At 30.7% G+C, this 15,704-nt stretch overlaps 2 protein-coding genes across 2 annotated transcripts in view; one reads left to right on the top strand and one right to left on the bottom strand.

The window, feature by feature from the left end:
* LOC123264729 (disintegrin and metalloproteinase domain-containing protein 10) overlaps positions 1–15,704 on the bottom strand; it is a 259,035-nt gene that overhangs the window by 154,132 nt on the left and 89,199 nt on the right. Inside the window, exons 6-8 of the mRNA XM_044728164.1 lie at positions 11,146–11,291; positions 10,829–11,063; positions 3,211–3,385 (exon numbers count right to left, since the gene is read on the bottom strand). Of these exons, the coding sequence (XP_044584099.1) occupies positions 3,211–3,385; positions 10,829–11,063; positions 11,146–11,291 (556 nt within the window). The remainder of the gene's footprint in view (positions 1–3,210; positions 3,386–10,828; positions 11,064–11,145; positions 11,292–15,704) is intronic.
* Positions 6,790–8,717, top strand: LOC123264732. Its single transcript, XM_044728173.1, has 3 exons — positions 6,790–7,016; positions 7,085–7,404; positions 7,474–8,717. Exons 2-3 carry the CDS (start codon positions 7,395–7,397, stop codon positions 8,286–8,288), a joined length of 825 nt encoding a protein of 274 aa, XP_044584108.1. The 5' UTR covers positions 6,790–7,016; positions 7,085–7,394; the 3' UTR covers positions 8,289–8,717.

The raw sequence follows: 15,704 nt of genomic DNA, 5'->3' as shown, positions 1-15,704 counted from the left end.
AAAAACTGCGTCGAAAGACGCTAAATAAACCGAAGTCGAATAACGCGATCAAAAGTTATAGCAATTTAAAAATTCCTAAATAAGCGTTTATTTTATATCTTTCGAATTTTTGAGCTCGAAGATCAACCAATTAGAAGATTTTCGAGCATTTTCAACTCGAAAAAAGCGGGAAATTTCAGGGATGGCCTGCAGGTAAACCGCTTTTCAAATTTTTTTCTAAATTAACTTAGAAGCAACTTGGATTTTAAAAAAATCCTAATTTAAAAAACTAGTCCTAATAAATGTGTGTTGAGCAAGATCGCGTCAACTGGACCCCCTATTTTCCACTTGATCATGAAAATTAAGTTCATGTATCTTTTTTATAAGTACATACCAAGATAAAATGATTCCCGAAACGATTTTTAAAAATTTCGACTTTAACAATAATTTTTTTTTGCAATGAAAATTTTAGGTACTTTTAATTAAAAAATGAATTGTAAATCAACCGCTAAAGTTAAATTAATGGGACTTAAAGGATTTGTTTTTAAAATGTTTATATTTTGCGTGCCTTAACCGCGAAGCGCGCAGGTATGCTCTACTCTCGCCTAAAAATCGTGATTTCGATTAAAACGTGATTTTTATAATTTAAACGAAAATAATTATGGATAAAAAGCATATTGAAATAAATAATAGTAACAACAGAACACGTTAAAAAAATTTTCTTATCGATTAAGTAAAATTTCTCAGAAAAAACTCGTTTTTCTGATGAATTAAATGAATAAGAGCGTGGTATTCACGGGAGCACTGAGCTTTATAACACCACAACTTTGTTAAAAATCACTTTCACGATTTAATTTTTTTTTGTTTTATTCCTGAGGAAGTTTATCAAAACCTTTGTAAAAATTGCGTGTCAAAATAATTCCGTTTCGATACAGTTAATTTTTTTCGATTGTCAGTTCGGTGACTTTTTCTGCGATTTTGGCAGCCATATATACTATTTTTCATAAACAGAATTGAAATAACTATAAACAAGCAGATACTATACATACATGATGGTATAATTACTAACTGTTTTATCATCTGTTAAAATTTTTTTTTAGCTCGACCTACAGAAGGGATAATACTACTCGCGGGAAAATTCAAATTAAAAACGAATAATTTTTGTTATGATCTAAATAATTTATGTATGACATGAGCGCTTAAGGCATGCTCATTTGGATTTTCCAAACTTTTAATAAAATACTAATAACTAAAAATTATTTGTTTATTATCACATTGTTAATTAACTTTTAAGTTAACAAATGAAAATTTCACTAACTTCTTGGTGAAAAAATGAAGTATTTTTTTATCGGTTACATGCGTTATTTATTAAAGTTTAAGATTTCAGAAATGAATTTCGCTGCTCGCGATTTGTTTAAACAATATAAATTTATTTATCACAGCGCGCCGAGCGCCAGGCACTGTCAGAATACCGCGCCGTCGAACGTCAGACTATGTTACAGCTTCGATTAATTATAATTAAAAATAACAATTAAAAATATAATTGTCAAACAAATTTTATTATTATTATGATCAATATTAAGACTAATAAAATAAGTAAATTCTCTATTATTAAAGAAAAATAGAAAAAACGAACAAGTAATAAATATTAAATTTTGTAGACATTTGTTAACTTTATTTTTTTTTTTTTTTAAACTTGGTTAATAAAAACTTTTTTATCTTCCGACACATTATTATATTATTAATCTTTATATATGTTTCCTCTGTGCGTGTGTTTGTCACTGAACTTTTTCTAAACGGCTGGACCAATTTTAATGAAACTTTTTGTGTGTCTTTAGGTGGATTCGAAAATGGTTTAGATTCACAATTCAGTCCACGGAAAAATGTTTATTTAATTAAATTTTTATTTATAAATTGTTTTTGATCTTGGAATGTTTTACATTGGATCTGACAGACAGTATCGAATATTCATTTGAGAAAAAAAATTATTATCGAAATTCAAAAAAATTTTGTGTAATTGTGTTAAAATCAATCAGGTGCTAATTGAAATATTTCATTATAATATCGTTTTAATAATAATTTTCATCAAAACGGTCCAAACTGTAACAGCTCATTCAAATAAGCTTGAAATTTTTTAATTTAAGACATGTGTACAGAAAAACGTCTGTCTGGTCAGCTAGTAATAATATAGTAATATATTATTATATTATTAATAATAATATAATAATGTTTCGGAAGATAAAAAAGTTTTTATTAACCAAGTAAAAAAAAAAAAAAAAATTAAGTTAACAAATGCCTACAAAATTTAATATTTATTACTAGTTCGTTTTTTCTATTTTTCTTCAATAATAGAGAATTTACTTATTTTATTAGTCATAATATTGATCATAATAATAATAAAATTTGTTTGAAAATTATATTTTTAATTGTTATTTTTAATTATAATTAATCGAAGCTGTAACATAGTCTGACGTTTGACGGCGCGGTATTCTGCAGCGCCTAGCGCTCGGCGCGCTGTGATAAATAAATTAATGTTGTTTAAACAAATCGCGAGCAGTGAAATTTTTTTCTGAAATCTTAAACTTAAATAAATAACGCATGTAACCGATAAAAAAATACTTCATTTTTTCACCGAGAAGTCAGTGAAATTTTCATTTGTTAACTTAAAAGTTAATTAACAATATGATAATAAATAAATAATTCTTAGTTATTAATATTTTTTTAAAATACAAACATTTTAAAAACAAATCCTTCAAGTTCCATTAATTTAACTTTAACGGTTGATTTACAATCCATTTTTTAATTAAAAGTACCTAAAATTTTCGTTGTAAAAAAAATTATTGTTAAAATCGAAATTTTTAAAAATCGTTTCGGGGATCATTTTATTTTGGTATATACTTATAAAAAAAAATACATGAACTTAATTTTCATGATGAAGTGGAAAATAGGGGGTCCAGTTGACGTGATCTTGCTCTGTTACAAGTTCTTTGAAAGATTTGGATATTTTAGTGCTTTCAGAGAGCTTTTTCAAAATGTTTTATGGTCATAAAATAGTTAAAAAAAAGTTTTTTTTCTTAAGTTTGGGTAGACAGATTTATTGGCGCTGAACAATATCATATACTTCAATTTCATGTAGTTTCATTTCCGCTTAAATATCCCTAACTAAAAATTACCTTTGTCGGATAAGAGCTTTTGGGGTTATAAATATGTACGCATTAATATAATACATACCTGTAAAGCAGTTTCGTTTTTGATTTACTTCCATAGCATCGAGAACATTACTGATGTTTCCAATGCTACATTTGGAGAATTTACTATTATTTGGTCGATCTCCACTAGTAGCTGAAGCAAACATTATATAATTGCCATGTAGTCCACCAGGTCTACATTCTGGAGGAAAGTCATGCTATAAAAATACAGCAAACGAATTATTCAATTAATCATTATGGAAAAATTTTCAGCAAAGAAAATAGACCAATTGAAAAAAAAAAAAAAAAAAAAAAATGATGACCCTCATAAAATTAATATGGACTAATTCTTTGATTAGTATAAACGGTATGAGCAAATTAGTTGGAAGAAAATATTTGACAAATCATGTCTTACTGCAAAAGCGTAATCTTGTTAATTTTGTACAAACTCGATTGAAACTTTTTAACTACTCGTGATGAATATCGATGATTTTTTTTAATTTAGAGATTGTAGTTTTCAAATAGATTTTCTAAAATCAAGTTACAATGAAATCTTACTATTTTGAGGTCCAAGAGTTATTCTGACTCAATGGAAAATGTAACACTATTGAACAGCTATTGAGCTATACGAACATTAAACGTGTTTTTTACAGATCTGATATACCTACAAATTTTAATTTTTTAGTGTGTTGATGCACCTCAATCCTTTGTGTTTTTCAATCAATCCGTTTTTTAACACACAAAAATGTTAATTGATACTTAAGTAACATTTTTCAAATGTTACTTTCAAATTAACAAAAAAAATATGTTAAAGTAACACTATGAGTTTGTTAACGCTGCTCGTTACTCGTTACGTTTAGCGGGAATAGCGTGCTTTAGCTATAGTAAATATAGTATGTGACATATTTTGGCGCCGAGAAATAGTTATTTTCGATACATATGCGCAAAGGGAGGGATTTTGACGGCTTGAAGTGACGTCACAAGTTTGAAGCTATGGGCGCATTATTATCAAGACCGAGTTATTTATCCGGACGAGCGTAGCGAGTACTCGCTACGCTCGTCCGGATATAGTACGAGGTCTTGATGATAATGTATCCATAACTTCAAACGTGTGTCTTCACTTCAAGTTTGTCAGGGTCCCTACCTTTGAGCATAAAATATCGAACATAATTTTTTGCCATATCAATTGCGGAAGTTGGATTTGAGAGAACAGTCAAGAATGTTCAATTATTGTTTATTTTATTTAAAAACACAAGAATTATGTCACACGATATTAAATAACGGATTAAACGCACGTATATGTTGAAGTTGTTAACATTTACAAGATTCAACTGTCGCTAAGATTCTTTTTGCGATTTTCACTCCACCCAGCGGACGTTTGTCGAATCAAAAGATTATTCGACTCATCTATAGCGTATTTTAGCGTAGTCGTGCAGAAATGTAGAGACAGATAGAGAGAGAGAAGTTTCTTTTTGATACTAGTCCAAGGTAAATTAACTAAACTATAGATTGCCAGAAATAGTATTCTTTGCGCCCTCTGTGTGTTTCTTGAAAATCCAACTTTCGCGGTTGATATGTCAAAAAAGTATTATTCATAGTTGCCTTTCATTATTATTTCAAAATAATTAATTTAACTAATACCCATATACAGATAAATATATTCAATTACAGATTACTATATTGATGTTCATTCTAGAACTTTATTTTTGTTTACTAAAAAAATGATAATTTATATTTGACGTCGTCATTATGTTATGTTTCAATATTTTTTACAATAAATTATTTTGAGTATCATCACTTGAATGAATAAAATCTATATCTATATATATATATAGGGAAAGTGGGTTTCGTAGACCGTCAATCACGCAAAAACTACTGAACATATTGACATGGGACTAGGACCATTCGACGCGGAATGAATTGTAGATGGTTATAGGCTACTTATTTTTCGAATTCCATCAATCCTTCGCCATTTTATTTCTATTTAACTTTAATAGCATTTTTTCCCGCCGATAAAAACAAAAGACGGGCATTTTTCTTCAATTCATTTGTTTTTTTATTGGCATAAAAGGAAATAATTTTTATTACGTTACTTTTTTGAGAATTTAGTTCCATATATACCCACGCGTGGGGGGATGCATGGGCAGATGCGTGGGTGGAAAATATACGGGGTATTCCATGCCAAATCGACCACTTTTGACCCCGACCCTTTTCGATTTGGCCGAAAGTTTTCCATCCTTTTCTACCCTATAAAAAACGGTTCTCAGAATTTTTTTGAATTTTTTTACCTAACTCCAAAAAAGTTATGAATTTTTCAAAAAAATGGCTTTTTTATTTTCAAATAGCCATAACTTTTTCGAAACTAAACATTTAGGTACCTTTTTTATTTTAAAATTTTTGTTTTTAGATGTACTTTCCGATAAAAAATATTAAAAAATTTTTGTAAGTCAATACATATGGAATTTTTCAGTTTTTTGACAAAAATCAATGATTTTTCGAAGTTCGACATTTTTTTTTTTTTAATTTTTTTTTTCTAAAATAAACTTTAATCAATTCCACAGTTATCCCTGTAGAACCCAGATTGGGCCGATTTCTCTTTCTATTTTTTTTATTCAATTGAAAAAAAATTGTTAAATTTTCAAAAATGGAAAAAAAATTTTTTTTCATAAATTTTATTTATATAATGAGATAAATACAATTCAACGATTTCACGGCATTATATTCACAATTTAGAGGCTTCATCGATGACTGTAATTAGTAAGATTCAAATTTTAATATATCAATTAGATCGATAAACTAGGGATAACAATTATCGACTTACCTATAGCCAGTAAACTAGATGCTATAAGCTAGTATGTTTTGATTAAAAGTGCGGCTTTTTCATTTTGAGATCTAAAACATAACCTATAAATCTTTTGTGCAATCTAGTGTTTTATAAAAGATTGTCATTACATTTGTTGTATAAATAAATAATTTCTCTAGTTTATAAGCGCTTTTTTAATTTGTCTTTATGGCGTCAAAAAAGGTATTTGATCGGTGTTGTAATCCTTTTGAGTTGGAATCTCATTTTAAAAAAATTGGTTTACGTCCGGCGACTGATATTATGAAAGTAACGTTAGGATTAGATGATAATTATTTATTATGCAGTTCATGTCGAAAAAACGCTTCAGAGTTAGTGAAGCAACAAACAAATGCTCGTAATGATCCTAGTGCTGATGTAAGTGACCGTGAAGACAACTATAGTGACAATAATGACAACAATGATCAGGCTGATAATGATAGTAATACAACTGCCACGGATCTCCCATTATCCTTATCATTCCGTAAGTTTTTTAATTATTTATACGTTACTTGAATACATTTCTAGTAGCTATATGTTTCACTATTATTTTTAAGGTTCCATGTCATTTGATAGCGAACCCAAAGCATCACAATCAAGCTCAGGATCCCAAGTTAGCGCTGCAACTCAATTACCCGTAATAAACCATGCATTAGAATTGTTAAATCAATCACCGATTCCATCGAAGAAATTGAATGATAATCAATTTTTGAACAATAAAATAAATCGGGTATCTGACAGCTTGAAAAAAGTTTTGCTTTCTTCTTCAGATGAAGAATCGATTGATGACGATGGTGAAAATTTTTGCTCTCTAATTAAAATGTTGTATGATAAATTCAACGATAAAGAAACTGATAAGTCTTTGAAAATACAAATTTTAACATTATTACCTGTAAAATGGAGTGAGAGACGTATTTGTGAAACTATGAATACATCAAGACATTTGTCAAGAGTAGCAAAAAATTTGGTTGAAGAAACGGGTTTACTTTCTACACCTGAATCGAAATTAGGTATGGGTAGCGTAAAATCGATGTTTTAAATACACTTGAAAACTAAATTACTCAACATTTTTGTATAGGGAGGACAATTACTGATCAGGTAAAATTAAAAGTTGAAAATTTTTACAACGATGATGAGTATAGTGCTCAAATGCCCGGTATGAAAGACTTTGTATCAATTCGAAGTGATGATGGTAATCGGATACACGTCCAAAAAGACTTATCCTGTCTAACTTAAAAGAATTATACCAATGTTTCTGTGAAATAAATCCTGCTGAGAGAATTGGATTTTCAAAATTCGCTTCTTTGCGACCAAAACATTGTGTGTTAGCAGGGGCAAGTGGAACACACACCATCTGCGTGTGTACGATTCATCAAAACGTGAAGTTAATGATGCTTGGTAATTATCAAATTAATTAATAATTATAAATGCGTGAATTTTAAGTTTACTAAATTACTGTTATTTTAGGTGCAAATATTTATTCTTTGACAAGGAACACAGAAAAGCCCATTAAACACTACAGCGATTACTTGAGCATGATTATATGTGAAAATCCATCTTTTCAGTGTTATTTAGGTGGATGTAAAAACTGTCCTGGGGTCGATGAGTTGAGTAAAATTTTACTAAAATGTTTTGAGGACCGGGAAATCGAGAATATTACATATAAATATTGGATATCAAAACCGAGAAGTAGTTTAGAAACTATTATTAAGCCTACAGAAGAATTTGTGGAAAAATTTTGTAGTGAGTTAGAAATTCTTCTACCTCATTCGTTCATTGCTAAGGAGCAAGCCCAATTCTTGAAGACATTGAAAGAAACATTGAAACCAAACGAATACGTTATTATTTGTGATTTTGCAGAAAATTATGCCTTCGTAGTACAAAATGCGGCAGCTGGTTTTCACTGGAATAATAATCAGGCAACAGTTTTTCCAGTCGTTATTTATTATAAAGTAAATAACAAACTTGAACACAAAAGTTTAGTAATTATCTCAGATTCTAACAAACATGATGCCGTTGCTGTTCATGTTTTCATCGAAATAATAACTGATTACGTGAAAAGTCTTCCTGAACGTTGTAACAAGATTTATTATTTTTCTGATGGAGCTCCTCAACAATTTAAAAACTTTAAAAACTTTGTAAATTTATATTACCACGAAGATGATTTTGATATTCCTGCTGAATGGCATTTTTTGCGACTGCCCATGGGAAAGGTCCGTGTGATGGAATCGGTGGTATTCTCAAACGACTTGCAGCGAGAGCAAGTCTCCAACTCGCGGTAGACAAACAAATAACGACACCAGAAGAACTTTTTGAATGGGCTTCTGCACCGGATAACTTGCCGAATATTATAGTGAAGTTTTCCCCAGAAGAAGATTATGACACAGCAGTAAATGATTTAAATGATCGATTTTTGAAAACGAAACCGATTACAGGAACTCAACAACTACATTGTATAATTCCGGACAAAAATGGTTGTTTACTAGTTAAAAACTTTTCGAATTCGAATGAACACAGAATTTGTAAAATATTTAAACGACAGAGAGAAAAGTAATTAATTTTAGCTGCATCAATTATTGATCTTACTAATTACAGTCATCGATGAAGCCTCTAAATTGTGAATGTAATGCCGTAAAATCGTTGAATTGTATTTATCTCATTATATAAATAAAATTTATGAAAAAAAATTTTTTTTCCATTTTTGAAAATTTAACAATTTTTTTTCAATTGAATAAAAAAAATAGAAAGAGAAATCGGCCCAATCTGGGTTCTACAGGAATAACTGTGGAATTGATTAAAGTTTATTTTAGAAAAAAAAAATTAAAAAAAAAAAATGTCGAACTTCGAAAAATCATTGATTTTTGTCAAAAAACTGAAAAATTCCATATGTATTGACTTACAAAAATTTTTTAAAATTTTTTATCGGAAAGTACATCTAAAAACAAAAATTTTTAAAAAAAAAAGGTACCTAAATGTTTAGTTTTGAAAAAGTTATGGCTATTTGAAAATAAAAAAGCCATTTTTTTGAAAAATTCATAACTTTTTTGGAGTTAGGTAAAAAAAATTCAAAAAAATTCTGAGAACCGTTTTTTATAGGGTAGAAAAGGATGGAAAACTTTCGGCCAAATCGAAAAGGGTCGGGGTCAAAAGTGGTCGATTTGGCATGGAATACCCCATACATATATAACGAAAAAGGGTTCCTTTGATGAAAGTTGACGTCAAAACTACTGAAGCTATCGGGATGGGACTACTACCTTCGACGCAGAATTTTTTGTAGATGGATATAGACTACTTATTTTTTCGATTTTATTAACCATTTCTCATTTTTTTTACAATTTACTTTTACATACATTTTTTCCCGCTAAGAAAAATGAAAGACTAATTTTTTATTCATTTGTTTTTAATACGATTTTCTTTTGTTTTTATTACATAACCTTAATATTTGATTGATTTCACGTCATTTAAAAAAAAAGTTAAAGAAAGAAGCTAATTATGTCTGGTGAACTAAGTGTTGAAAATTTATATTCATATGCTGATCGTATGTTTGGTTATAGTAAAATTGGTTTCAAGAAGTAAAATAGTCAGATATCTATGAAATCTACTGAAAATGTTGTTGTTTATAAACTAGGACTTTTTGAAACATGAAATTTAGACCATATCTATTGAGTTTCAATAACATTTACTAAAAATTTCCTTGCAACAAACGTCTCTTTAGCAGCGGGCAAAAAGTCATTGTAAGGTTTCCAAAACTTAACATTACATGTAGTAATTCGGTCAACGAACTAAGAATTTTACATACATGTTATTTTTGCCGATTAGATAATTTATAAGTTGTTCTTATTGCGGGATCGCGGGAATGTAACAGATTAAAATGAATGCATTTTCCAAACACTGGGTATGTAAAAAATAAATTTGGCTACTTATTTAAATAGAATTCGTAAAAAACATGTTAAATTTATTTTCTATGAAAAATTGATGTCACTGAGAAAATTTTAAATGACAAAAAAATTCTTCGCTTTTGAAGCTAGACAGACTTGCAATGACTTTAACTAAAACTTTCAATACTCATTGGGAATCTGTGCAATTCAAAACAATATTCTAATTAAATTTCAAGTCTAGATCTAAAAATGCAATTCTATAAAGCGCCCAGCGAAGCGGGCGGGTAACAGCTAGTTACATATATATCAATGATTAACTTGAATAATTATTAATGACTTAATTACGGGGAATAAATAGTTTATTACTTTTAAACATGAGATCATGTATATTTGTACCAGTGCAGCCAGATTCAAAGCACTGCGCGTCGTCTAAGAGGATCATTTAGAGTTGTGTTACTTTTAACAGAGCTGTGTTACTTCGTCAATACACACGGATTAAGTTGCAATAACACTGAGTTTGTGTAAAAAAAGTTTGTGTTCCGTTGATTTTTTTCAAATATGTATTTATTAAACATTGTTTTCAAAAGTAAGCACAACAATGCATTGATAACAATTTTTTTAATTGTCTTGAAAAAAATTACTAGCATACAACTTTACAAGGTTTTTCGAACTTTTACTGTACTTTTTCATAGTAGGGTTTTAGTTTCTTTCTACTCTACAAGTGTTTAAAAAATTAATTATATCTTTCTAATATGATATTTATTCTTTAATAGATCTGTTTTTTGTTATAGACATATAAACATAAATTTTTAGTTTAAAATATTTGATTCTTATTATTTTTCTCTTTTGAGGCTTAAACAAAATCAATAAAAATCTTGTTACAAACAATATATTTTCTATCACATTTCAAAATAATAATATTATACAAAATAATGAGTACTTACTGGTGATCCAAAGTTATGACCGATTTCATGAGCCAATGTTAATTGAGATACCTTTGGTGGAACTCGACTATTATAATTAACAAAAGTTATTATTCCAGTATTCAAAGATCTTTTGGTAGATTGATACATTCCTTCGATAGTTTCAGTGTATGTTTTGTATTTTTCACAAATTCCTCCGGATGCCCCAGATGCAGAAGCTACCCACGCAAGTCCAAGTGTGCCACCAGTAAAATCTCTAGAATCAGTGATTGAACTAGTTAATAAATTTTCGTAAGCGTTGTTTCAAAGTGAATTCATCCAAAATAAGCTGTGTTTACCTGTACGTAAAAACATATGCAAGACAAAAATCTTCATGATTTCCTAATGAATGTTGATTTAGAAAGTTGCTTACATCAATATTTTCCATACAAAATACATTAGGTTTGGAATCAAACGGATGTGAACATGCAGTGTCGTTATCAATCTGTAAAAAAAAAATATAAGTTAAGCAGTTCACCCGCTACAGACCATCTCTAAAACTTCCCTCTAATTTTCAATGAAAAGTGCTTCAAATTTTTCATATTACAACGTTTTTAAGCACCTCGAGCTAAAAAAACATAATTACACAGCTGTTTCAAGCTCTCCAAGCTTCATGATAAAACTATTGTACACTTTTGAGTTCTTCGAGCTCAAAAGTATAGTTTGTATTCAGTAAATTAAGCACAGATAAAAAAGATTTACGACAATTCTCAAAAAAAAATTCGATATGATAATGAATTACAGAATTTATTAAAAATACACGAATTTTTAACTTCCCGCTAAGAGCATTGAAAATTTCAAAAGTTGGGAAGTTATTAGTTTCACCCCGTTTTTCGAAAATCGAGTTTTCAACGGATGTCAACGTTTTGAGGTCCTAGGAAGCTTGCCCGAATGTTTCCGCGATGATGTCCGTATGTCTGAATGTGTATATGTATGTGTATATGTATATGTATGTATGTATGTGTATATGTATGTGTGTATGAATATTAGGGTGATTCAAAAAAAACTTTTTGAATTTTTAACTTCCCGCTAAGAAAAATTGAAAATTTTTTTTTTTAACTTTTACCCTCTCAAATATTTCTATTTGATATAAAAAAAATCCTCACCAAAGATGAGCCCTATAGCTCAACTCTAAGGGAACGCTATTTTTATTTTGGTTTCCCATTTAACCCTTCGTAGGTTGCATAATAAGCGCGGCGCCGCCTTTTTTTTTTCTCGAAATTGAGTTCATTGATAATTTTGAAAATAATTAAGTGCATTCTTTTAACCTTTCTAAAAATTGTGACGTTATTAAAAAGCATAAAAATATTTACGAAGTAATTCAAAAAATCAATTTTCGGAACCGGGCGGCGCCATGCCGCTCAGTACGAGTGAGCCTCCGGGAGATTTTCTAACTGCGCTGTTGCCAAATATCATTACCGCCACTATTTCAATCTGTTTTACCGCATGTGAGGTACAAAAATAAAGTAATGTTTAAGGTTAGTTTTTACTGTTTACATTATAACTTGTGATTTGTTCAAAATAATGTAATACTTACACTCATATTAAATATTATTTATATAAAAATAGGAATAATAATACAATTGGTAAATAAATTATTTTATAATACACCATACTAAAATTAACAGATGTCTAGTTTTATATATTACTAATCATTTAAATAAAGAAAAAACAAAAAAATTTCAGGTAAACGAATTAAAAAAAAAAAACAACGGATGCCGTTTTTATCGAATCTCGACGTTTCGAGGTTGTAGGAAGCTTCCCTGACTATTCCCACGATGGTGTCTGTATGTATGTATGTATGTATGTATGTATGTATGTATGTATGTGTGCGTGTGTGTGTGTGTGTGTGTGCGTGTGTGTGTGTGCGTGTGTGCGTGCGCGCGTGTGTGTGTGTGTGTGTGCGTGCGTGCGTGTGTGTGTGTGTGTGTGTGTGTGTGTGTGTGTGTGTGTGTGTGTGTGTGTGTGTGTGTAAACCGCTTATAACTTCTGAACGGCTTGACCGATTTAATCGCAGTTGGTGTCATTCGAAAGGTCTTCGCCACACTTAGATTTCCTGTAAGTTGTAACCGATTGGGAACAGTAGATTTCGAGAAATTGCAAAAAAAAGTAAAAAAAAAGTGAAAAAAAAAGTTGTTTTTTTTTTTTTCATTTTTTTAGAATATCTCTGAATTAGCTGAACCGACCGACCTCAAAACCTAATCAGCTCTTAACGTTGGAAACCCGCATCGATCGCCACCTAGAGCGTCAGAATCAGTTAATGCGTTCGTGAGATATCGTTGTCGAAAAAAATCGAAAAAAGCGTTTTTTTGTAATAACTCCAAAATTTTTTGTTAGATTAATTTTTCTGTTCCAAATTATTTATAGAGCTCAAAAAACTAGATCGATCACCACCAACCGCGTGGAAATCGATTGATTCATTCAAAAGTTACAGCAGTTTGAAAATTAAAAAAATCGTGTTTCATCGAATTTTGATAAGACTTTTGAGCTCGAAGAGTTCAAAAGCATAGCAAAGCTATTTCATTGAGCTCGGAGAGCTCCAAATAACACATAAATCTTATTTTTGAGCTCGAAGAGCTCAAAAATGTCATCAGTGCAATTTTAAGCTCCTAGTTATGGAATTAGCGGGAAGTTGCAGGGATGGCCTTCAGGGTCAACCGTTTTCCTAATTTTTTTTTTCAATTAATTAAAAAAAAATTTTTTTAAATCAGCCCTGTCCGGTCGATTTGGCATGGAATACCGCATATACATATATAATTATATATAGATTTATATATAATCAGATCTGATCATATTTACACTTACATATGATTATAAATGGAGTTGTAACAGCCAGGTGTGATCATATCTAATTATATATATAATCAGATCTGATCATATATAGACTTATATATGATTATAAATAGAGTTATAACAGCCAGGTATGATCATATCTAATTATATATAGACTTATATATAATCAGATCTGATCATATATAGACTTATATATGATTATATATGGGGTTATAACAACCAGGTATGATCAGATCTACTTATATCTACACGGAAAAAACGAGATTTAACTGGTTTCCATGTTGGACGGAACCTAGTCCATCTATAGTGAAAAAAATTTACAAATGGTTACTACTTCTATGTAGATTGTGGTAGGTACAATTTTCGTTTATTTCAGTTCAATCCGAGATGGGACTCAGAGCCATCTAAGATTTATTTGTCTCAGATGGTCATCAGTACCACGCGCATGTTCGTCCGTTCCATCTTACATAGAAGTGGCGTCCATTTGGAATTTAACTAGAATCTATCTGCAGATAGTACCTATTTTTACATTATCATTTTTAAGTGTATTTTGCAATCAAATATCTATGAACAATATAATGAATAATAAGTATATTATAATGAATAATACAGACGGAAAAAAAATCCTATGAAAAATTACAATGGTAACATCGTAATCCAGGACTAGACTTTCAGTATGTTGATTTCTACGATGTTGCCGTCTACAGAAAACAATTTGAATTATGGAAAATTACGATGTTATTTAGTAAATTTTTTTTCCGTAAGAGCAAGTGAATAAGGACGCATACTATATTTTTTAATAAAAGAGAGACAGAGTCCAGTAGTTTGCGACGCCACCACCGAAAGATGACCAACTACTGGATGGAGGGTCTTATTATGTGACTGAACAGAAAGATTAGATATTACCTCCGATAGCGTAAGGGGATAAACCTTGGACTTTTTGCGGAGAGGACACCGAGTTCGATTCCGTGGTGATTCAGAATTATTTTTTCGGTGACCTAAACTTCTTTTTAATTTAAGTGATAGAAATTTACGATGTTGCATCGTATAAATTATGATGATTGAGTTCTGGTCCAGCGCTACAATGTCCTATACTAAAAATTACGATGTTTTCATCGAAATTTTTCGTACAATTTTCTTTCATAAAGATTATAATTTTATTCCAAATCAAAAAACTAATCCTTAATAAGTTTGAAAAAAAAATAAATTGAAAAAAAAAATTTTTAATTAAAAAATTAAAAAAAAAAATTAGAAAAACGGTAGACCCTGAAGGCCATCCGTACAACTTCCCGCTCATTTTATACCTAGGTGCTTAAAATTGTACTAATGATGTTTTTGAGCTCTCCGAGCTCAAAAATACCATTTATGTGTTATTTTGAGCTCTCTGAGCTTAAAGAGATAACTTTTATATGCTTTTGAGCTCTCCAAGCGAGTCTAGTCCGTCCGTGTATTCCGGGACTGGCTAAGTGTTGATTAGGCCTCAGGGAACTGGGGTAGGAGTACTATCTCCGAGGGTACACCCGTTCCTAGTTAAGATAACCCGCTCTACTCCGTACGATGCGCTGGTGAACTAAAAGCATAGAGACATCAAAGGAAATAAACAGAAGTTTCAATGGGCCACATGCCCAACAAGCAGCGATTAAAGCAAGCGCTGAAATGGAGAGAACGCAAGCGCTGGAGCGCCTTGTAAAGCTGACCACTGAGCTGCAAGAGTTTGTCCAAGCAAAGGTCAATATCCACAAGGCGATAAAGATCAAGACAACCAGTGTAGTCAATGCTCTTGGAAGATTTAAGTGACTGGATGAGGAATGGCAGTCATCACGACGACGCACACCTTGTGTTACACCCGTGAAAAGCACTCGAGCTGAAGTTGAGACTGAAGAAGCAATGAACACGGGAGCGGATGGTGATGGCAAATCTGCTGCTGAGGACAAAGGTGAAAATGGCAGAAGGCCTGTAAAGAGAAAGGACCGAAACTCGCCAGAGCCAACCGACAAAGTCACAAAGAAGAAGGACTTGAAAAAAAGACCTCCACAACGAGTAGCAGAGCAGAGTGTCGAACCTA

Source organism: Cotesia glomerata, linkage group LG5 (genome assembly GCF_020080835.1).
Source record: "Cotesia glomerata isolate CgM1 linkage group LG5, MPM_Cglom_v2.3, whole genome shotgun sequence".
Taxonomy (NCBI): Eukaryota; Metazoa; Arthropoda; class Insecta; order Hymenoptera; family Braconidae; genus Cotesia; species Cotesia glomerata.
This window is presented reverse-complemented; position numbering and strand designations above follow the sequence as displayed.